At 46.0% G+C, this 23992-nt stretch overlaps 1 protein-coding gene across 1 annotated transcript in view; it reads left to right on the plus strand.

Annotated features, from left to right (window-relative positions):
- The first annotated feature begins 2194 nt into the window (after positions 1-2194).
- Positions 2195-23992, plus strand: part of EXT1 (exostosin glycosyltransferase 1) — a 237649-nt gene continuing 215851 nt past the window's right edge. The window contains exon 1 of the mRNA XM_044293494.1: positions 2195-3834. Coding sequence (XP_044149429.1) covers positions 2888-3834 — 947 coding nt within the window. The 5' untranslated portion in view covers positions 2195-2887. The remainder of the gene's footprint in view (positions 3835-23992) is intronic.

Here is a 23992-nt window from a genome sequence, read left to right on the forward strand (position 1 = left end):
ATCCGAGTCCGTCGTGGTCGTCCCTCCGTTTTACTGCAGCTCATGGACGCCGTGTCCCCTGAGTCTTAGGCTTCATGCACACAACCGTATCCATTTTGGTGTCCACAAATCCCGGCTCTGAAAAACACAGATGTAGGCTGCATTTTTTACTGACCCATTGACTTCAAAGTCTAACGCACACGGACGTTGTTTGGGTCCACCTAGGAGCCGCGATGCCGACCCATTGACTTTAATAGGGCCACAAAATATGCGGACAGCAAAAAATAAATAATATAGAACATGTCCTATTCTTGTCCGTTTTGCGGCCAAGAACAGGCATTTCTATTATGGGCGATCTGTTCCATAAATTGCGGAACGTACACAATCGGCACCCGTGTTTTGCGGATCCGCAATTTGCAGACCGCAAAACACGGCATGTGCATGAGCCCTTATCAAGCAGGGTCCTCTACAATATCCACGTGTCCTTAATAGGCACCTAAAAGGCAGAGGCTCTCTGAGACAACCCCTTTAACTCTGTCTGCTCCCGGGAACTGGAATTTTCACGCTTGCATCCGTATTATCCCAGGGAGTCGGCGTCATGTATTTCATTCTATTACCGAGGCTTAGCCTACTGATAATTAGAACGGTAATGTTATCAGCCAGGGCTGCGGCTTCCTCTGACACTTGCTATCTGTAGGCCCCCATCTACACTGGCCTTCCCTTCCTGCCAGTAACTGTAGGATTCTTATCACAGGTGCAGTACACATACTGGCCGCCAGGAGGCAGACTGCCCGAGACGTCACTGCTGGAGATTCATTAAGGCCTCATGCACACAACCATTGTTTCATTCCGTGTCCGTTGTTCCATTTTCGTGATTTTCTGCGGACCCATTGACTTTCAATGGGTCCGTTGAAAACTCGGCTAATGCACCGTTTGTCATTCGCGTCCGTGGTTCCAGTCCGTCAAAAAAATATAACCTGTCCTATTTATTTCACGGAAAACGGTTTGCGAACCCATTCAAGTCAATGGGTCAGTGAAAAAAAACGAGGAGGCACACAAGATTGTCATCCGCGTCCGCTTTTTTCCTATCATTTGCAAGGCAAACTTAAATTAGACTTTTTTTTACTTTCCTTCATGTCTGGTGATCCTCTAAAAATAAAGGGAGACACACGGAAACAAAAGCGGAAACGGATCACGGAACAACTGAACCCCATTTTGCAGAACGGAACACAACAACGGTCGTGTGCATGAGGCCTAACTCAGCAGCTGCTGAGCTCCAGGTGGAACTACAGGTCCCAGCAGACCCTAGGCCTAGCCTTAATATTTCACTACGCACCCGAAGCACTACAAGTCTCAGCATGTCCTGTAACAGAACTACTAGTCCTGTCATGTCCCTGTCTGGGAGCACTAAAAGTCTCAGCATGTCCTCTAACAGAACTACTAGTCCTAACATTTCTGTCTGGAAGGACTACAAGTCTCAGCATGTCCTGTAACAGAACTACTAGTCCTAACATTTCTCTGTCTGGAAGGACTATAAGTCTCAGCATTGTCTTGTAACAGAACTACTAGTCCTAACATTTCCCTGTCTGGAAGGACTACAAGTCTCAGCATTGTCTTGTAGCAGAACTACTAGTCCTGACATTTCCCTGTCTGGGAGCACTACAAGTCTCAGCATGTCCTGTAACAGAACTACTAGTCCTAACATTTCTCTGTCTGGGAGCACTACAAGTCTCAGCATGTCCTGTAACAGAACTACTAGTCCTGACATTTCCCTGTCTGGGAGCACTACAAGTCTCAGCATGTCCTTTAACAGAACTACTAGCCCTAACATTTCTCTGTCTGGAAGGACTACAAGTCTCAGCATGTCCTGTAACAGAACTACTAGTCCTAACATTTCCCTGTCTGGAAGGACTACAAGTCTCAGCATGTCCTTTTAGCTGAAATAGCAGCAAGCTGACTACAAGGCTCAGCCTCCCCATAATGGAACTACAATTCCCATCGTTATATAAAGAGGACAAAATAATAATAATAATAATACAAGTCCCAGCAGAGGTGCTGCAGCAGCTGTGGCCATGAATCGTCCGTCGCCTGGGACTTGTAGTCCTCCAGCCGGCGTTCTTGAATGGACCCCCCCTCCCTTCCTCCGCCGGGTGTGAGGGGCCGGCCCGTGGCTGGGTGCAGCGGAAGCCCCTCCCGGCGCGGATGTGACGTGCGCCCAATGGGAGAGCAGGGTGCGTGGATAGATGAGGTCACGGCTGCCGTGCGGGGAATGGAATGTGTGAGACTAGTGCAGAGCGTTCAGCCTAGAACCCCGGCGGCTCCAGCCTTGCGCTCTAGAACCCGGCGGAGCCGAGAGCTGCAGGGGCGCGCGCCCGACTCCCGGTAACGGCTGCCGCCACCCCACCGCAGCCGCGCCGCGCCACCGCTGCAGACACCCGGGGGACGCAGAGACATGCAGGGATTCGTCAGGTTACCGGGCTCCGGTGCACGGCTCTGAGGCTTAACCCCTGGCGCGCTGGATGCCGAGCCCCCGGGAAAGTTGATGAAGTGCCCCCCGGCTCAGCCCATTGTCCATGAAGCATCCGGTGTCTCCCCGGAGTTGATCGGGATCCTTAGCGGTGTGATTCTACTCAAACAGACAGCAGACAAAACAAAAAGAGCCGATTTCCCATCTCTCAAGATCTCATCGACCGACGATGAAAGACCGATGCGGGGAAAGTTGAACCAATCGCCCACATGCGCTGGATCAGCCCGAGGCTTGGGGAAAGGAATCCGCAGAAGGTGGGAGAAGAGACTTTGACATCTTTCCATTCAGGAAGATGGCGGAGTGGAGCTGAGAGTGCGGACTGGCAAAGTTTGGGGGCTTTTGTCTTTATCTCCGACCACCAGCCTGAGCCAGATCGGACACATGCAGGCCAAAAAACGCTACTTCACCCTGCTGTCCGCCGGCACTTGTCTTATCCTGCTCTTCTACTTTGGGAGGTTGCAGTTTAGGACATCCAGGACTAGGGATGACCATGGGGATCAGGCGGTGCAGAGGGTCCCCGAGCACCCCTGGCCTCACTTGCCTGACCCCCTGCTCCCTTTTATCCAGTGGGATCAGGCGGAGAGCGAGGACTTTAACAGTCAGGGTTCCCCTCGACAGAAGCGAGATGCCAATTCCAGCATCTACAAGGGGAAGAAGTGCCGCATGGAGTCTTGCTTCGACTTCTCCTTGTGCAAGAGGAATGGCTTCAAGGTCTACACTTACCCCCAACAGAAAGGGGACAAGATCTCCGAAAGTTACCAAAATATCCTATCGGCCATCGAGGGCTCCAGATATTACACCTCGGACCCTAGCCAGGCTTGCTTGTTCGTCCTGAGCCTGGACACACTAGACCGGGACCAGTTGTCCCCCCAGTACGTGCACAACCTTAAAATGAAAGTCCAGAACTTGCACCTGTGGAACAACGGTAGAAATCATTTAATTTTTAATTTATACTCCGGGACCTGGCCTGACTACACCGAGGACGTCGGCTTCGAGATCGGCCAGGCCATGTTGGCCAAGGCCAGCATCAGCACGGACAACTTCAGGCCCAACTTTGACGTTTCCATCCCACTCTTTTCTAAGGATCATCCCAGGACAGGGGGGGAGAAGGGATTTCTGAGATTTAACACTATCCCTCCTATGAGGAAGTACATGTTGGTGTTCAAAGGGAAAAGATACCTGACGGGGATAGGGTCAGACACCAGGAATGCCTTATATCATGTTCATAATGGGGAGGACGTGGTCCTCCTGACCACATGTAAGCATGGAAAAGACTGGCAGAAGCACAAGGACTCCCGTTGTGATAAAGACAACGCCGAATATGAGAAGTAAGTGGTTTTGGTAGGAAACCATACTAACCACCCCCATCCCCTCCTCTCCCTGATTTCTTTTATTTTACAGCTGTCAGGTATAGTATCCCATCTCTTCTGGCTTCTCCAAAGACCTGCATTGATTTCCACATGTGTATCCGTCTCTATTGATTTTGTGATTTGACACCCCGGGGTGCTTGGCTTCTTCTTCTTCTTGAAGTGTATATTGATATGGGCTCTCAAAGAGCTGCTCATCTCTTGAAGGAATGCTTCTTACCCAGGAGCATAGCTTGACCTTTGCACTGTGTCATCCAAGAGATGGAGGTGTCCCCTCTACCATTAGCCCTATACAGTTACTCTTGTGGTTGGGTTGGGTGATATCCATCATGTGCAGTTCCTCATGGTTCCTGAATAGCTTGACCTTTGCACTGCATCTTCCAAGGGATAGTGTTGTCACCTCTAGCGTTAACCCTATGCAGTTATGCTGCTGGTTGGGTCTGGATGATACCCATGTGCCACCGATGGTGGTGTCCCCTCTACTATTAACCATATACAGTTATACTGGTGGTTGGGTCTGGATGATACCCATGTGCCACCCCCTATTCTCCATTGTTCCTGTGTATCTTCACCTTTGCAGTGTGTCTTCCAAGCAATGGTGGTGTCCCCTCTACCATTAATCCTATACAGTTTCAAAGGTGGTTGGATCTGGATGATACCCATGTGTGTTCCTCTTGGTTCCTGCATATCTTAACCTTTGCACTGTGCTATATAGAGTGTCTAACTACTGATGGTGGTGTCCCCTTTACCATTAATCATATACATTTACACCGGTGGTTGGGTCTGGTTGTGACCTCTATATTATTATTATTTAAGCGCCATTCATTCCATAGCGCTGTACATATGATAAGCGGTGCACATACATAACACAGACAATTGTACTAATCATAAACAAGATGAGTTACAAACTGGTACAGAAGGAGAGAGGGCCCTGCCCGTGAGGGCTTACAATCTACATATACGTTCCTCATGGTTCTTTAACCATGTAATGTTAACCGTGTGGCTCTCCTGAAGTGCAACTTCCATCGTGGGCATGATGTTGTAGTTTTGCTGCAACTTAATAACACTAGTCTGCAATGAAGTTGTGTTGACCTGGCTGGTAACTTGGATGCCCATAGACTGGTAAGAGTTAATAGAAGCTGCTTGATGGCTCCTGGTGGCAGTAGTAACTACAGGTGTGAACACTTGCACCTACTTTGATGTCACTTGCTAACTATCTGGATTTCAGGTAGACCTGTTACCGATCCTTCTGCATTGTTGTGGTTGTTACGTTGTTTCTTGTTTTGATAAATAAATCCTATGCCATGGTCCCTCCCGGCACTAAACCTGAATGTAAAAGCCCCCACTCTTCACCAGGAAAGGTCGTCGTGACATGTGGACGCTAGGACGGCAGTCTTTTTGTTTAGCGTGTATGTTTATATGTTGCCTTTGTACTGTTTTTATTGCTTTAGGAAAATCACTTCCCATCCTCGGGGAAACGGTTCTTAAGAGCTTTGCATGTGGCACATGTTGAAGCAAATGAATGCCAAAAACTCTGTCTGCTCTGTAGTTCTACCCTCTGAGGATATCGACTCGATTGGCGGGCGATTTATGGCGCGTTGTGCTATCGTGGAGGCAAACCTCAAGGCCTGTAATCTGCTTTAATTGATCAGACACATTAGTTGCTCCGATAATGTCGGCTTCACGCATAAATAAAATCTTCCTTCTAGAAGCCGGCAAAGGTAATTGTAGGGTTTCCTGTAAAGGGCGGGGGGGGGGGGGGGCTGATGGGATCGGTGCTTCCTTATGCTTACAGCAGTCACACATCTGTGTGTAGTATACCTTGGGTTTTAGTATTGCCATGCAATAAAAGCGGTGCCGTAATGTGGCAGACATGTCTTTGATGTGGGTGGATGGTTGTAGTTACGAGGTAAATTGACCTTTGGATTTGTTATCGGGCTCCTGTGACTTGCTTTGCTTCCTGTAACTTCACTATATCGGTTCACTACTTGTTATCTGTGATTGCTCAACCTTGCTTCTCCCCCCTTTTTTTTTAATTTTTTTTAATTCCTTGCATGTGTCAGTCTTCACTGTCATTCTAGAATTCAGATCATGAGCCAGAAGGCTCGGGATGAGCAGTGCTATCTGGCTAGAAGAGTTGCAGTCTCTGGGGCTGATTTAATTGATGGCGAGCTACCAGCGTTGTCGGTGTAATATCCACAATGGTTTTTAGCCTTCCGACTCCTTTCATGGAAGGTGTTAAACCGGTAGACCGGGTCGTAATTACAGCTGCCATTTCCCCACCATATTGTGCAGCGTCCCGGGGGCGCCCTCACTGTGGATCTGACAAAGGATCAGGGAATTGGTGGCGTAGCGCACAGATGTGGCATCAGCCAAGTATACCCAACGGGGGAGCGAGAGGGAGATTGAAAGATCAGTTCCTGTAACACGAACCAGGTATCTTCAGAGAGCGGCCGCTTTGATGTGAGATACAAGCCTGGGCGCATTCACAGCAGCGGAGTGGCTGGGACGGCCGCTGCGAGCGACGCTCCTCTCAGTCTGGGTAGAACGTCTCTCTTGGCTTTTTCCTTGACTGTTTCCACATACGCGTCCTGCTGACTGCTCTCTACTCTGTAGACGTGTGAACGAGATTCACATCTGCTCCGAGATGTAGCCTTGGGTTTGCACGTATGCGAGTGGCGACAGTCTCCATACGGAATTAATTGGCACTGAAGAAGCAGTGGGTTTTTGAAGGGTTAACGCACAAGCCTTAAACTACTCTTTAATAAATTGACCTTGTTGATGGCCTCCGCTCGTCCCCCACCCCTTGTTCGCCAGCCGTATGTGACGTCCATGTGGTTGCATCAGCCTGTCGATATGACGGCACGGACGAGAAGTCTCGCCGTGATGCCTCTAGGTCAAAAAACACCCAGGGGCATGAGCGTAATGACTCCTTTCTAGCAGTAGATGGATTCACAGGGGTCACGTCCCCACTAGTGATAAGCGAACGTCAGTTTTGTAAGTTCGGGTATGTGATGAATTGCGTTATGGATTCCATGACCACGGACTAGAACGCAATTCAAGGACGGAATGCATAAAGCAATGCCTTTAGAGGCATTCCATCATAATAGAAGTCTATGGCTAGCATGATGTCCGTTTTCCGTTATGCATTCCGTCCTTGAATGGCATCATGATCTGTGGTCACGGAATCCATAACGCAGTTCAGCACATACCAGAACTTGAACTTACAAAACTGAGGTTCGCTCATCACTTGTCCTCATGAATAATGTCTTCTGCAAATAGTAGTTCGGGAAAGAAAACCTCTTGATTTTGTTGAGGTCAGTCCAAGCTGAAGAATGAGGTGGAAGCTTCAGGTGAGGCTTTTCTCAGTAGGCTTTTTTGAAACATCAGAAATTTTTCTAGAGCTGGTTTTCTCCGTAGCGAGCAGCTTCTCAAATCTGATCATCCAGACCTGCGTTGTTTTTTTTTAAATGTAGAATATGAGATCCAGTGATCCATTTTAGCAGGTCCTGCTAAAGAGCCAGGGACAATATTCATACCTTATGACAGAAGGTACATTCCAGGAGAAATTCTTGGAGTTCATTGGATACCTGCCTCCTGGGGTTTGTCCAGGCTTGATGTAAAGCCTCACCTTTCACCGTTACGGTTTCTTCTGTAGAATATGACTACAGAGGTGGTCTCCAACATGTAGCCCTAAAGCTTTTGGGAAACTGCCCTATGAGTTCCATTATTTAACTTTTTGTTCTATATAGTTTTACTTTTATTACATTTTCAGCAATTGTAATAAAACAGCGAAATAGGACTCCTTGTTTTTGAAATTCTAGGAGTCTCATTTCGCTCGCTAAGCGGCACAGCTGCAGCGTTACAAAATACGTTTTATTACCGTCTGTGTTTCTCTCTTACTAGAAAGTAAGACGGATTTCCTTTTTTTTACTTTTTTTTTTTTTTTTAGGATTGCAGTTGTCAAGAACCTGAACCCCTCTAGTCAAGATGCTCGCTGTTCTCAGCAGCTGAACACAAGTCTAGACTTGTTTTTTTTTTCTTTCTGACCATTCATTTTTATAGGGTCTGTGAATGCTGCGGCTAGCCATAGACTGTGGACAGAAGGAGGGTAATTCCCCATTTTGGCAACTTTCGACCTGCTGATGGATAGATATGTCTATCTGTTTCCATGTTAGGCCATCTTAGAGATTTGAAGAAATATAGACCAACTAAGAGCTCGTTCACATCTGTGTTGGAAGCTCCGTTTGGGGCCTCCGTGGCAGATAAAGTAGCGGCATCCCGAATAGAAGCCGAACAGACTCCGTTATAGCCAATGGGGTATGTTTCGTTCAAATCATTGGCTATGTTCCCTTATTTTCATTGTTTTGCTCCTAGAACAACAGAAATTCCTAACGCTGGTGTGAACCCAGCCTAACTTCAGTTTTTATTTTTTACTTTTTATGCTTATTTTGAACTTATTTTTTTCCAAATTTGATGGTTATTGTAGTCTTTAGTTTTTTTGTTAAGTTCCCCCCGGGTGGTTTGTACCCAGGATTCCCGCTTATGTCTGATGAGCCGTCATGACTATACATGTACGGGGCGCGCCACGCCCAAATCACTTGATTCTTGGGTTGTGTAGCAATCTTTTAATATTTTGGTACAGCTTGAAAGGGTTTTCTAGGATTTATTTACATTTTAAATTACTCCCCCCTACCCCACCGATCCTGGGAAAGATTGCATACTTGCCTGTTCCCGGCCGTTTGGTTCCAGTTCCTAGGTTCCTCAGCTGTCCTAACTGCGCTTCAGTCCCTGCGCTCGCTCATCGGGTAATAGGATAGTCCGTGGAGTCACCTATATCATGGTTTGCCGGCAACAGCCGCTGCTGCCGGCAAATTGATTCTGTATGGGGACGACGATGGCATTAGTGATCCTTTCTCCTCGTACTGTGGAGGGGATCGCTGCATGTAAATACAGCTTTCTCCTCCACTGACGAGCAGGCAGTTGCTGGTAGAGAATGGTTCTTTCCATAAATTAGTCTGTGCCATTGAGCAGTGTAAAGGCGCCTTTAGATGGCCGCCTCTCTGCTACTGTTCCACCTTGTGTAGGTGAATTTTACCCGCCACATCCATGCCACCCTTTTTTTCAGGTCCCCTCCACAGGTCGTTGCGACCTCAGACAAGTCACTTTGTTTCTTGCCTGCTCCGAGCACCGCCACTGATTGCAAGCTCGATTGGACGGGGGAAATCGTGCCTGACAATGTCTCTGTACGGTACTGCATAAAATTGCATGCGCGGTGTTAAAATAATAATGCAAAAAGTGTTGACAGGGCAGAAATCTATTAGAAATGTGATATGCTATTATATTGTGTCTCTGGCGGCTTCCAGCTCCCCGCTCAGCAGGTGAACCGAACTGATTTACAACGGAGCAGTGACGAGATTGCCGTTTTGGATGAAAGGTGCGGCAGAGATGGATGGGACCTAATCTGCTTTTTCTGGTTTTTGGCTCCGGAAGGAAGGAACGACTATGTTCAAAACGCGCTGTAACCTTTGAGTCTCCTTTTATATTGACTGTCCCAGGGCAGCTAAATAGAATGGATTTTATAGGGTCTGCTAGGGAGGTGCTGTTTTTCAAATTTTTCAAAAATGTTTTTTTTTCTGTTTTCTATGTTTTACCAAAGGTGACCCTGCTCGTCAATCACAGGAGTTGGGTATCCATGAAAAAAATTAAAGTGGTTGGCTAGGATATGCTTTAGTGTCAGAGCTCTGTTTTTGGACCTGCTTTTGGCTAGAGAATGGTTCCCCACGAAGTGAAGGAGAGCACACCGCACATGTGTGGCGTCCTCTCCACTCATTGCTATGAGATCTGAAAATAGCCGAGCAAGTGAATGGAATGGTGAATGGAGAGCACTCTGCACAATTCCGGCCACAGCTATGGGACTGCTGGAAATAGCAGAGCCAACCTATTTTTTCCGGAACTTCCAGAACTGTGAAAAGAGGGTGGCCGTGCATTCACAGCTGCCGTCTGTTCGCTTCTGAGAGGAGGTCCTCTTCTGGAGATGGTGGAACCTGCACCTGTCTAAGATTGATGGCATATTCTAGCAATGTTCAATCCATGTCCCGGTGGTGGGACCTAATGGTCAGAGTTGGGTTCCAGTAGAAGTCTTCTGGTGCCTGCAGACGAGACCTATTTTGTTAGGGAAACTTCTGCAACTAATAATCAGTTCCATTGATCTGAATGGGGTTGCTTTGGCTTCAAGACATGGATTTCTGTGAACCCCATTCAAACGACCTGAATTTCAATTTCAGAAATTTCAGCAATAAAATCTGCCGGTCGTGAAGACACCCTTGATGTTGCCTTCTCAATAGGGAGAGGGGGGCAACAAGCCTCTGCCAGACTGCTTCAGTGGCGGCTTATCTCCCTCATGAAAGGTTGGACGTTTGGAGATCCAACGCGTCTGACCTTTCTTTCCCCTGACATCTGCTATTAGGGAGACACTCGGGATGCCCCCCGTACACATTATATAGGTGGCCACTCCTGAAATTTCGGTTCAGCCGACATTCATCTAATATACAGCCCCTTTAGATGAATCCCACCATCCACAGCATTACCGGACGCTGGATAGACTATCTGTCATGCTCTTGGTGCCTAACTTTTTGGATTTTTTTTTTTTTTTTTATTGGAAATTGACATGGAGTGCTCTAACTGGTTCTTAAACTGGTAGTTCATTACCTTTAGGGCTTATGCCCAGGAACGTAAGGTCTCCGTGCCTATGCTGCGGACCGCGTACGGCGGCCGTGTGCATTCCGCATCACGGATGCAGACCCATTCACTTGAATGGGTCCGCAAATCCAGAGATGTGGTGCAGAAGCACGGATCGGAAACCCCACGGAAGCACTACGGAGTGCTTCTGTGGTGTTTTTGGCTGTACCTCCGCACCGCAAAAAAGTAGTGCATGCACTAGTTTTTTGTGGTGCGCACCGCATTCAAGTGAATGGGTCCGCGATCTGCATGCGGCTGCCCCACGGTCGGTGCCAGTGCATTGTGGACTGCAATTTGCGGTCTGCAGCACAGACACGCAGCCCTTATGTTCGTGGGCATGAGCCCTTAATGAAAGGCGCGGATGTAGCATGCAGGGTTAAGCATCACCTGTATTTGCATATGTAATTGGCACCGTCACTGTTCTGATGTAAAATAACCACCCTACAATTTGCTGTGAATTTGCTTTGCCGCTGAGGGGTCAGAGCTCACTATAAGACCACCCACAAAGTCCAGGTTAAGACCACATTCGAATTGGGGATTAACTCCATTTCACCCTTCCTTTTTTGCAAATCCTATTCTTTTTCCTAAAAATACCGGCGAGTGTCTTAATTGTTGTCAGATGACCTCCCCGTTCCCCTTTTGTTCTTTTTTTGTTTCTGAAACTAAGAGGATCAGAAGTTAGGGAAGGCCAGTTGTAGCTACACTAGGCCTGGATCAGTGTTTGCGGAGTAGGCTCATTAAAAGCGGAGTATGGAAAAGCTCCCTTGCGTTGACAGAGTAAATACGCCTCTATTAAAATCTCGTTTTAGCAGCCGCCAAACCTTAGAATGCAAGTTTTTTTGTTTTTTAAATAAGGGGGGAAAAAAGCTTCCACTATGACCTCAGTCCCTTTATAAAAATGTTCTATAAAGTTCCTGGAATTTAGTTTTACGACGTTTCTAGAATGCTGGCGCATGTATCCTATGACCTCATTCTTAGTCCGCATCTAGACTTGACTTACAGTGAGAATTGGCAAAGCATTTCCTGTACTGAGGCATGATGGGAATATTCCACATTATGACCAATCAGATTCGTGAACATTGGGGGCAACACATTTTCTTTAGAACGTAGCTATAGTATGGGGTCACTTTTAGCATATGGAGCAAGTCCTTGTGTAGAAGAACCGTTTTCTGGTGGAGAAAATGTGACCTAATCCTGTTAAAAATGTTAACACCAGAAGCAGAAGAATGGCCAAAGCTAAACGCTTAGAGGGTTGTATCTGTGTTGGTCCCATGTTCATATGTGCCCACATTACGGAGAAAAATGATGTTTTAGTATGTGCGAATGAGCCTCTAGGAGCAACGGGGGCGTTACCATTACACCTAGAGGCTCTGCTCTCTCTGCAACTGCCGCGCCTCTAGGTGTAATATTAACACCCCTGTTGCTCCTAGAGGCTCATTTGCATATATTAAAAAGTTAAAGGGGTTTTTCGAGACTTTAAGGCCCCTTTCACACGAGCGTGACGGATTAGGTCCGGATGCGTTCAGGATGCGTTCAATGAAACTCTCACTATTTTGCAAGCAAGTTCAGTCAGTTTTGTCTGCAAATTGTGTTCAGTTTTTTCCATGCGGGTGCAATGTGTTTTTTACGCGCATGATAAAAAACTGAATGTTTACAAACAACATCTCTTAGCAACCATCAGTGAAAAACGCATCACACCCGCACTTGCTTGCTGATGCAATGCGTTTTTTTTTTACGCAGCCCCATTCAACGCAGAATATAGAACATGCTGCGATTTTTACGCAACGCAGAACTGATGCGTGAAAAACAACGCTCATGTGCACAGCCCCATTGAAATAAATGGGTCAGGATTCAGTGCGGGTGCAATGCGTTCACATCAAGCATTGCACCCGCGCGGAAAAGTCGCTTGTGTGAAAGGGGCCTAATACTAATGATCCAGAAGATGCTGTGGCCTTCTCCAGCTTAACCTATCCATCAGTTATAAGGTCTTGGAAAACCCTTAAAGGGGTTGTCTCATCATAGACAATGGGGGCATATCGCTAGGACATGCCTTCATTGTCCCGGCCACCGCTCCCATTCACTTCTATGGGCTCGACGGAAAGGGCTGTTGTTGCCAGCCCCATAGAACATGAATAGAGGGCAATGCGCCCTCCTTCACTTTCGGGGCTCTGTTCTCGATGTAGGTGCGGTCCTGGCGATGGGACCCCCACCTATAAGACAATGGGGGCACATCCTAGCGATATGCCCCCATTGTCTATGATGAAACAACCCATTTAACTTTTTCTAATGTCATTTTTTTTAACCATCTCCTAATCCAGAATGCCATTCTTCACATTTTATCCTTGTTGAATTTAAGGAATTTCTGTTCTCTTAGTTGCAGGTTTGAAACTAATCTGGATAAGGGGGGGGGGGGGGGGGATAATTTCTACTGCCATTTTTTTAAACTTTTTATAAAGCCTATCTAGGCGCACAGCAGTGAGGACATTTGATAAAACGTTGGTTCTGCTCCTTGCACTTTGAATATGGATCAGGGAGAGCCAAACTCCAGCCATTGTCATGGCAACCTGAATATATTGAAGCCTTTACCTCTGTCTCAGAAATGTGGGCTGCGGGAAGGAACCTTGGCCGCTAATAAAGTTCTATGAAGCAGCTGTGAAGTTAAAGCCTTTTTTTTTTTTAAAGATGCCATCAAAGGGTCTATCACAGGATGCCCCCCCCCCCCCCCCCCCCAAACCCTGGGTTGTAGGGGTTGCACGCGACTTCTGAATTGGTCAGCAGGTTGCTGCTCTGTCAGACCGTAACATTGAGAGCGCTACGTATCGGCAGCAAAAATTCACACACCCCCAGCTGAAAAATTCAGTCGTAAGGAAGAAGCTGGGTGTTTAAGCCTTTGACCTTTTTGTAGACTCCATTCAGAGTTCTGAATTGTTTAAAGGGGCTCCATCAAGTAATAGGTTATAAGAAAATAACTCCTTTAATCGCCCGTGCGGTGCAACATTTCGGCTCAATGCGCTTTGTACTCCTGGCCCTAGAGGTGTGCCACCCTACACGGTCCGTAGTATTAGCAAAATGGAGATTAACCTATGGAAAACTTGAGATGGTGTCACCCCATTCAACAACATCCAAGATGTAATTGTGTCAAGAATGGTGTGGACGTCAGAGGCACCTCTCCAAGTTCCTTCTTCTTTAGCTTTACTGATGTATCAGTAAATCCTCACACTGGTCTCCATATAGGAACCAAGTTCCTTTACCTCACTTAAAAGGGTTTTACAAATTTTAATACTAAGTACCTGATGTGTGAGGAGCGCCTCTGCCTTCTCAGAAAGCTGATTCGCGGGGGTCCTGGGTTTCGGACCTATCCTGAAGATGGGTCATCAGTATTGCAATCTTGGAAAACCGTTCCTACTAGTCTATTAGTTATAACTGCTCTCCCCTCTCTTAATTTCCTAATGGGGTGTGTAAAAATTTGTTTTCTGGCCAAGTGGATAATTTAAAGGGGTTGTCTCTAGACCTTGCACATTGGTTTTTAATGCTTTCTTGATGCTGACCTGAGGTAGTCGGACGTTTCAAGTCACTTCTAGTTACCATAATCGGTCAGTGATCTGTGTCTCCTTTGGAAGGTGGTGCACTGTTCCAAATTGCCTAGATCTCTTGGATCTCTTGCAGTCCTATTGACCTGATCGTTTGTGATCATCTCAATCGTTTTTTTTTTTCCCCCTGATGAAACTGTTCTCCTCCAATCCCACAGTAACCGAAATTGTTGAGAGTCTGATATTCCTTGGCGTAATCCATTTTCCATATGAAATATTTTTAGCATTTGTGACCTTTTTCTATGTGTTTTTGCTACTCTTTAGCGTACTTGTAATGAATCACATCTGAAGCCACCCAGCGAGACTCCCATTATAAATCATGTTCATTCGGAGCCAACAGGGTTGAAGTTCTGCCCGTGGCTTGAGACGCCTTTCTGCTGCTAACCGTGTGTCGGGCAGCACGCGATGTGATGCAGTAAATGAAGTATGACCGCACTTGAAGACACATTTGTATCTCCGGCGTCGGTGCGTGCTAGCTGCTTCGTGATATTTGGGGTAATTGCTCAACGTTGCCCTGATCTTTTGGTAACGATGGCTGTTGTGTCTGTGGAGATTGCTGATATTTCGTGTGATAAAGATGTCTGAACATTCCTATACTCTGCATCGAGGATGGGAGGGGGATGGCGGCGCACACGTGGAAAAGGACTGATACATTCCACTGGGCATTAGGATGTTTGTGAAGGGCTATTGATGTACTGTGTCACTGTCTTTAGAGGCAGGTGGGGGAGGGGAGGCTCTTTCAGGAATGAAAAGTGCTGGGATATTGACTTGGTCACGATTTCTAGATTATGGAATTCTGCAACATCCAATTTTCTGGAATTGTGCTAATCTTAGGAATTTATCAGAGCAGTTTGTGTTTGCGAAAGGGGAAAATAAAGCGGAATGTGAGGTTTTAATAAGGCTGAAGAAGCCATTATAATTTTATGTGTACAACACCGTCGCTCCAGATGGTGAATGCGGTTCTTCATCATGTACTAATAAAACACACAACATTAAATCAGCCTCCGCTGTATGAGCCGATCCCTATTGTGTTACCCCATGTGCAGCAAGAAAACATTTGTGTATCTTCTCCCGAATGGGCAATAGAAATGTCATTGGTCCCCGACAGCTGCGTGCTTCCCCTCTTACCGGTGTATGATTATACTGCCGATTTATCCTTTGGGTTCTGATGGGCGGTACTTACGACAGCTTCAGTACATGTCGAGGCCAAAAATTAAGGAGTGACTGCAGTTAGAAGCGTATTCACATATAGGACATTTGTGGCCTGTCCTCAGGATAGGCTGTAAGTGTCCAGTAGGTGCATGGCTCGCCTCTGAGACCTGCTCTTGTCCCGATCGGGGTCCAGTCTTTCTCCCCTTTCCAAACATTCTTTAAAGGGGTTCTCCGGGCATTATGAAAATACTTAAATATTATTTTATGATGAATATATTCCCAAATACCTTTATTAGTTATTATGGCTCATTTTGTCTGGGGAGCAATCATTAGGAGAAATAAAATGGCCGCCGTCCTATTAGTACACACAAAACCTGTCCTAACAACACAGCAGGACAAGTTACTTCACAACCATGGGCTAAAGAGCTGTCTCATCCTCCTCTCTGCTCTGCTTGTGAGTATACAGCTGATAAGATCTTCAGCTTAATCTCTGTAGTAATGGAGTTCATGAGGAGACATGAAGTACAGGGGGGAGATGGTGGTTGGAATGATCAGTAGCTCTTGTATGCAGTCTCCATGACCACAGTCTGTCCTGTCTGTCTCTCTGTACTTCATGTCTCCTCGTGAACTCAATTTAGCTGAAGATCTTATCTGTATTCAGGACCATAACCCCTGACAAGTAGAGCAGAGAGGAGGATGGTGCAGCTCTTTAGCCCATTGTCCTGCTGTGTGATCAGGACAGGTTTTGTGTGTACTAATATGACACAGTGGCCACAGTTTTCCCTGATGATTGTACCCTATGAGCCATTATAAATAATGAAAGGTATTTGGGAATATATTTATTATAAAGTAATATTTAAATGGATTCTGTCGCCTTGTTTTAGCTTGTAGAGCTGCGGACATGCACGGCTAGATCGCCGCTAGCATGTCCGCAATATACCTGTCCCATAGGGCTGTGTCCTTTTTTATTGTGTTTAAAAAAAAAAATTATTTTTGAGATATGTAAGGCTCCTTTCACACTAGCGTTCGTCGGTCCGCTCGTGAGCTCCGTTTGAAGGGGCTCACGAGCGGACCCGAACGCCTCCGTCCAGCCCTGATGCAGTCTGAATGGAGCGGATCCGCTCAGACTGCATCAGTCTGGCGGCGTTCAGCCTCCGCTCCGCTCGCCTCCGCTCGGACAGGCGGACAGCTGAACGCTGCTTGCAGCGTTCAGCTGTCCGCCTGGCCGTGCGGAGGCGTGCGGATCCGTTCAGACTTACAATGTAAGTCAATGGGAACGGATCCGCTTGAAGATGTCACCATATGGCTCAATCTTCAAGCGGATCCGTCCCCCATTGACTTTACATTGAAAGTCTGAACGGATCCGCTCAGGCTACTTTCACACTTAGAATTTTTTCTAAGTTATTAATGCAGACGGATCCGTACTGAACGGAGCCTCCGTCTGCATTAATATGATCGGATCCGTTCAGAACGGATCCGATCGAACGCTAGTGTGAAAGTAGCCTAAATGAGACTGGTAAGGAGCCCAAGGGGCTGTACGAACCTTCTTGGAGTCCAGCCACTCCCGCTGTAAAGGAGCCCAGCACCGTCTGCGTCCTCCGAATTTCCTCCTTGCTCACGGCAACTATGGCAATCTAACTGTGAGCAAGAAGGAGATCCGGAGGACGCAGGCGTGGCTGGGCTCCAGGAAGGTTAGTACAGCCCCTTGGGCTCTTACCAGGCTCATTTATATATCTATAAAATCATTTTTTAAACACAATAAAAGCACACAGCACTATGGGACAGGTATATTGCGGACATGCTAGCGGTAATCTAGCCGTGCATATCCGCATCTCTACAGGCTAAAATGAGGTGACAGAATCCCTTTAAGTATGCACATTTTTCTTGATTCCCGGAGAACCCCTATAAGGTGGAAATAGCCCATTAACCCCCTTCATGGCTCAGAGGGAAAACTGAGTTAGGCTACTTTCACACTCGCATTTGGTGCGGATCGTTCATATAATACAACCGCCTGCATCTGTTCAGAACGGATCCGTTTGTATTATCTGTAACAGCCAAGACGGATCCGTCTTGAACACCATTAAAAGTCAATGGAGGACAGATCCGTTTTCTATTGTGTCAGAGAAAACGGATCCATCCCCATTGGCTCAGTTTCGTCAGACGGACACAAACGCTGCAGGCAGCGTTTTGGTGTTCGCCTCCAAAGCAGAATGGAGACAAAACGGAGGCAAACTGATGCTTTCTGAGCGGATCCTTTTCCATTCAGAATGCATTAGGGCAAAACTGATCTGTTTTGGACCGCTTGTTTGAGCCCTGAACGGATCTCGCAAATGGAAAGCCAAAACGCCAGTGTCAAATTAGCCTTACAAGGTGACGTTTTGATGGTCCTCATTATGAGAAGCTGCTATATCTGCAACATGGAGGAACCAAAATGGCCACCTTGGTTTTGCATCCCTGAAACTGGATTGACATTGTACTGGGCAAACGTTGAGCGTATCCATAGGCCCCCATTGATATGGTTGAGGTTAAAAGTTTCCTTTTGCCCTCTGCAGGGCAGTTTGCACCACTGTTCTTGGAGTCTAAAAGGCGAGAACCATCGACAAAACCCAAAATATGTCAATGGTGTCCATCAGTCATCCATGACACTTACAAAAGTCCTTGTGAAAGGGTGAACTCTGCGTCACACAGGATCTTTTATTAAAAATAAAAATGTATACCCCATGATATAGATCAGGAACATTATTTATATATATATATATATATAATTTTTTTTTGTATTGAAATCACTGGAAATACAATTTGTAATCTCCTCCGTTACCTAACAACCGCCTGGTGACCTGCAGTTGTGGGGGAGTAAGGCCGATGGGAGTCGAGAAGCGTAATGTTGTGTACATTTTCCAGTAGGTCATTGTTCATTTCATATTTTACTGTATGGACAGAACAAGGAGCCAGTGTGTGTGTGATTTAATGTTCTCACAGGCGTGTATTAGATGTCCACAGTATACTGCGTGTTTTCTGACCGAAATTAACAATTCAGGAATTTCTGTGCAGCTCATGTTATGGCTTTGGCAGGGGCGTCTTAAGTCGAATCAATTTGGTTAACTGACTGACATACATAGTTGTCGTAGATTTACAGAGAAATTTTACGTGGTCTGAATATTATTATTATTTTTTTTTTTAACTGAATAAAAAATATATAATTATAATCTCCATAGAGATGGTTTAGTCCTTTAAAAAAAAAAAGGGTTTTCTGAGCAGCACTCAGTAGCGGCGTGGCCTTCTCTCAGCTTTTTCTAGGCCAGTGATGACATGTTCATTGGTCACGTGGTCTAGACGCCGCTTGGCCGAATCAAAGTGAATTGGGCTGAGCGCAATACCAAGCACAGGCAGTATACATTGTATGGCGCTGTGCTTGGTGAGCTAAGAGAAGGCCACAGAGCACACAGCCGTTGCCTTCTCAAACAGCTGATCGGACAAGGATAGTTCTGTTCCATTAGGGGCCATCTGTTCCCTTCAGCAAAATACGGAATGCACACGGATGTCTTCCGTATTTTTTGCAGATCCGTTTCTTTGTGGACCGCAAAACCATACGGTCGTGTGCAGGAGGCCTTAGTCTTGGGGAAAACCCTTTTAATTATTCACTTTGTGTTCTTTAAAGGGGATTGTCCAGAATCCCTCGGTTTTGAATTAGCCCCCCCTCCTTCCCCAGTGTGGTTGACCTAATACAAGAATTGTACTCGCCTGATTCCTACTGCTCCAGTCCTGCGCCCTGGCTGCACCCAGCTTGTTGACTTCTGTCCATGCTACAGACAAGGTCACGTTCACAGCAGTCTGAAATACAGGTTCAACTAGACTTTGCCAGATACTGTCCAATCAGTGCGGCCAGCGTCGGGCTGTGCAAGGACGGTAACATCCAGCTGGACATTCATTGCAGACTGCCAGCAATTCATTCTAGCAGGAGTAACAGAGGAATGGAACCATATAGTGGTACGAATAGATACTCCAGAATTATGGCATGACTGAGGAATGCAAGTAGTTGCTAAACCAGACATGTCAGGGAGGTGACAGGTCCTCCTTAAGACTGGAGCTATGTACCAACATTTGATTGATCTCCAGTTACAGGAAACTTGTAGAGCTACCATGACGGTCAATATTTGCCCAAGGGAATGAAAGGGATAAGTCCAAGATGGTTGCGCTTTGTCTTGGTGGAATAAAGGAACATCTTACTAGGTAAAGCCAGTGACCACTTCATTTCTTCTCTACCACATTTTCTCTTGCAAAGTTGCGTCACTACGAACTTGTTTTGGTGCTTTGACCCCTTTCTTTTGAGTCCGTTTCTAGTCCCAGTGGTCAGATCCTTACAATTGAGATCCTTTTGATGTGACCTCAACATCTCCAATGACCATGAGTCAAGATGATCCCATATCATGTTACTCAAAAGATGGTTGTTGTGGCAAAATTTTCCATAGGTTTTATGTTCATAGTGAATGTACGTTGGATTGCCAATTACTTAAACTGTCGGCTGAGCCCTGGTTAAACCGACGGCTGTTCTTCTCGGCTTCTCCATTTTGTCAGTGGAGAAACGGGTGTAAGCTGCTGCCAGACACCTTTTTGTGTAGCTGCTTATCTTGCCTGAGAAGGTGTTAAAATTCAACTCTCCCGACCCTTTTTTCCGCTGATCTATTATTGGAAAGCCCCTATAGACAGAGCGCTTTGACCAGGTCGTCTGTCTCTTCTCTTATGTCCCCTCTGCCTGTATGCTGGTTGTGCTCAACTGAATGCTCCTCAATGTTTCCTGGACCAGAGAACATATGCATTAATCTGCCCCTCTCCAACATATTCATGCTCGGCCTAGGTCATTTTAGTGATTTCATTAGATTTTTGGCTCTGTGGTAGACAAATTTGTCTACATCTGAGTATGGCGAGGATAGCAGCTTCCCTCTGTCCGCTGCCTGGCATCATTTCTAGAATAGGTGGTTGTAAGATACTGCTCTGCATGAGTCCACTCTGTTTCCCATGTCCTGCCTGCTTTGATCTATTCACATCCTCCCCCTCCCGAGGAACTGAGGTGGGGAGTGGCGAGGGGGGGGGGGGGGGGGTTACTTTGCTGCAAAGCTTTGTAGCCCGCAGATTCCTTTATGTATTTGGTGCTTGCATCACAGAGGCTAATTAACGGGGGACAGTACAAGATGCCGCTTTGATCGCGTGTTTACCAGGTCAGAGAGATGTAGAAAAGCCTGTTGGAATGATTTTATAAAAAGCTTTTTACCTCTCCTTCATCTGCAGCTTGTAGCAGGCATGATGCTCTCTGGTCTTCCCTTGATATTGCCTCCTTGATGTTTGTATGTTCTCCTGCGTGGACACCTCTCACCTGCGGAGCTTTGATGTGTATGGTTGTTAATGGAAAAAAATATTAGGCTTGGAATTATTTAAATTTTATTCCCCGACTAGATTATCATTCTCTGATCAGTGGGGGTCTGACACCCGGGACCCCCGGCGATCAGTTGTTTGCTCACCAAGCGCAGCGCAGTCCATTGTTTATCGGCTATGCTTGGTTATTGCAGCTCAGCCCTGTTCACTTTAGTGGGGCTGAGCTGTGCCTAGGCCGTGTGACAGATATGAACGTGACGTCACATAGCCTATGCAAAGCTAGAGAGGGCCAGTTCAAGTGATGCTGCCTTCTCAAACAGTTGATCAACGGGGGTCATCAAGGTGCAGTAGCCCTATAGACTCAGTGAATTCTTAATTATTATTTTTTTTCATACAGAGGTACTCGAGGCTGTGCTGGACCTTAATGACCCAGTTTCAAGCCTGTGCCACCCTTGGATCTGCCATTCCAAACTTGGACATCGTACGTGTGTAATTTGTGCCAAGAACGGGATCCTAGCCCATTAGAACAAAGCAGGGTCACTTATTTCAACAGTTGTTTGATAACTCCATACTTGCCATTCTAGGTGGTAAATTCCAGGCATCTAAGCCTTGCCCTCAGGAAACCCAAACCCACCCAAGAACTCCTACTTATGGGCAGTGTTTGCATAAGCCACATGTGTTTTTGGCCTGGAACAGCCCACATTTGCCTGGACTGTCTCTGAAAATAATGGGCAGCTCTTGGACTTCAGCTCTTGGTTTCTGAGCAAGGGGTCCTGATCTGCGAGCCAGAACAGGGACCACTCTGGATTACTCAAGCCGTCCAACAGAGTGGCCCCATGTAATACGACATGTTTGGTATAGCCTGGGGGGAGCCCTGGTATCTGTCATGGATGCTATGATCCTGGCCTGCACCAGTTGGCTACCATGCAAAGAAAAAGGGGGTCACCATGGCTATAATCTGAAAGTGGTGACGAGTCCGCTCCTGTAACATGTGTTTTTTAAAGCTCTACCATCCATCATGACTTGCAACAGATCTGTCTACATTAAAAATGCACCAAATATCAAATTAAATTGGGTTTATATATGTCTTGCCGCTCTCTTCCGGCGAGATTGGCGTGAAAACCCTCAAACAAACAAAAAAGTTAGGACCGTTTTAATCTCACTTTTTACTGTCCTACTGTAATCTGTTCATCCTCACACAAACAAACCCCAGCAGCCAAAACATGGAATTAAAATAAATTGCTTGAGATAAACACCCTGGAGGGGGGGATGAACATCCATTATCTACTGAGGATACGCAGGTGCTGTGTCCCCCACTTCTTTATTTCTGCGGGAAAAAGATAGCAAGTTTTTTTTTTTTTTTTATTATTTCTTACGCGAATCATTCACCGAGCAAATCACAAAAGCTGCTAATTATTTCCCCAACCCTGCAATTATTTGCTCAATTCTGCGCTCGCAAAACAACTTTCGCAATCGACGTGTTGGGTAACAGTTTGGAAGCACGTCCAAGATCCACATGGGACGCTTCAGACATCTACTTTGATTTTTATTTTTTTTTTAAAGGCGGTGGGATCTTTATGTTAATGTATAAAATTGTATGTAATTATCCTTGTTTTAGAGGCCGCCGCCGGTTTGTGTTTTACTGTTTGTATGAACGTAGATATTTTGCTAAAACTCTTCTCCTGTCTGTCACACCGATCTCTTCTTTCATTTTATGTACAATAAAGGGGTGTTTAAAAAGTGAAAAAAAGATAATTTTCTTTTTACTTCTTTTATTTCTTTTCCAGTGTTTTAAAAAGTCGAAATATATGCTAGCGGACAGGAAGAAACGTGTGCTAACTTACAAGGGTGACATTCAGGCCTGTATTTGTTTGCTATGTGGTGGATCATTTAGCCACTCCACCGCAGACACGTCTGTATTTCCATGGCTCACTATACAGCATGCTCTGTTGGATGTTCATTAAGTCATTGGGGTCCTCTGTTTGTCCACTGACCTTCTCCCCCCCCCCCCCCCTTCTGAAAACGTCTATGGTATTTCATTTCAGCCGCTGTTTTTGAAAAATAAAATCCAAAAAGCAAATTCCGAGCCAAGGTTAGACAAAATCATTAGTGCATGTTCACACACCAGACTTTTTGGCACGTTTTTGGCCTCTCATCCTTTCTAATAGGAATCTGTGCCATAGTTTGTGTTGCAGATATTGAAATCGTGGCTGGAAAAAAATAATAAAAAAAAATTGACGTTGTTTCGGTGCAGAAGCTGCACCCACACCAAATAGCACTAAGTCTATGCGGATTTCTGCCGCTGATTCTGCCTTGGAGATTTCCAATGTGTGAACATTCCCTATTTACACTTGGGTTGGCTGTATAGAAATGATGGGCCCTCTGCCCGTTCTCAAGAGCTAAAAAGAGAGGCAGCACCTACCACCCTTGCCATGAAATAGGGGAAAAATCGGTTATTTCGTACTGAGATCCTCCAATATGTCCGACTGTGTATGATTGCAACTGCGATAAGCTGTGATGGGATGTATATCGTTGTTAGCCCTTTATCCGTAGTAATCTGGGAACTTGCGATCCATTTTCTATCCCCGGTGCCTCTATGCCGTTCACGTATGTTGGCTTGCCTTTGATGCCGCACATTTAAATGCATATTAGAGTCATAAAGAATCTCTTCAATGCAAATTGTAATCGTCCCTTTAAACCACATCAAAACCTGCTTGGTTTCCTCCTCTCTCTCTGTTGTCAGTTCTTGTCATGTCATTTTGTGGTGTTCCCGGGGACAGGGGCCGTTTGGTGACAGCAGGAGGGGTGTGCTCCATTTCCATCTATTAACAACATTACAAGCGGCTAATTTTAATATTACGTCTCCCTGTCGTCTTCGGAGAGCTGTTTGTGTCGGGCTTAATTTCTGTTACCTGGACTTTCTCGCGCTATTAATGTCAGTGTGAAGTGGAGGCGTGCTGTTCTGCGAGATTTAAAATGTTTTAGGGTTCATTACATTATTTAATTTTTTTTTTCTATTTCGTTCTTTTTCATTAGGATTCACGTGGCATTATTTGAAGTCATTCCGTTTTAATGGGGGGATTGTTATAGGTAGTGGAGGCTCTCTTGTGGCAGCTATGATGTTGACAGCATATCACATTTGCTGCATGCTGTAAAGGAAGCTGTGTGAATGCCGCAGACTCCTGTTTTGCTCCCTCTGCTGGTGAAACTGTATACTTTTCTATATATCCATTGTGAAGTGTAGCCAGAAAATGCCAAAACATTTT

Source organism: Bufo gargarizans, chromosome 5 (assembly GCF_014858855.1).
Source record: "Bufo gargarizans isolate SCDJY-AF-19 chromosome 5, ASM1485885v1, whole genome shotgun sequence".
Classification (NCBI taxonomy): domain Eukaryota; kingdom Metazoa; phylum Chordata; class Amphibia; order Anura; family Bufonidae; genus Bufo; species Bufo gargarizans.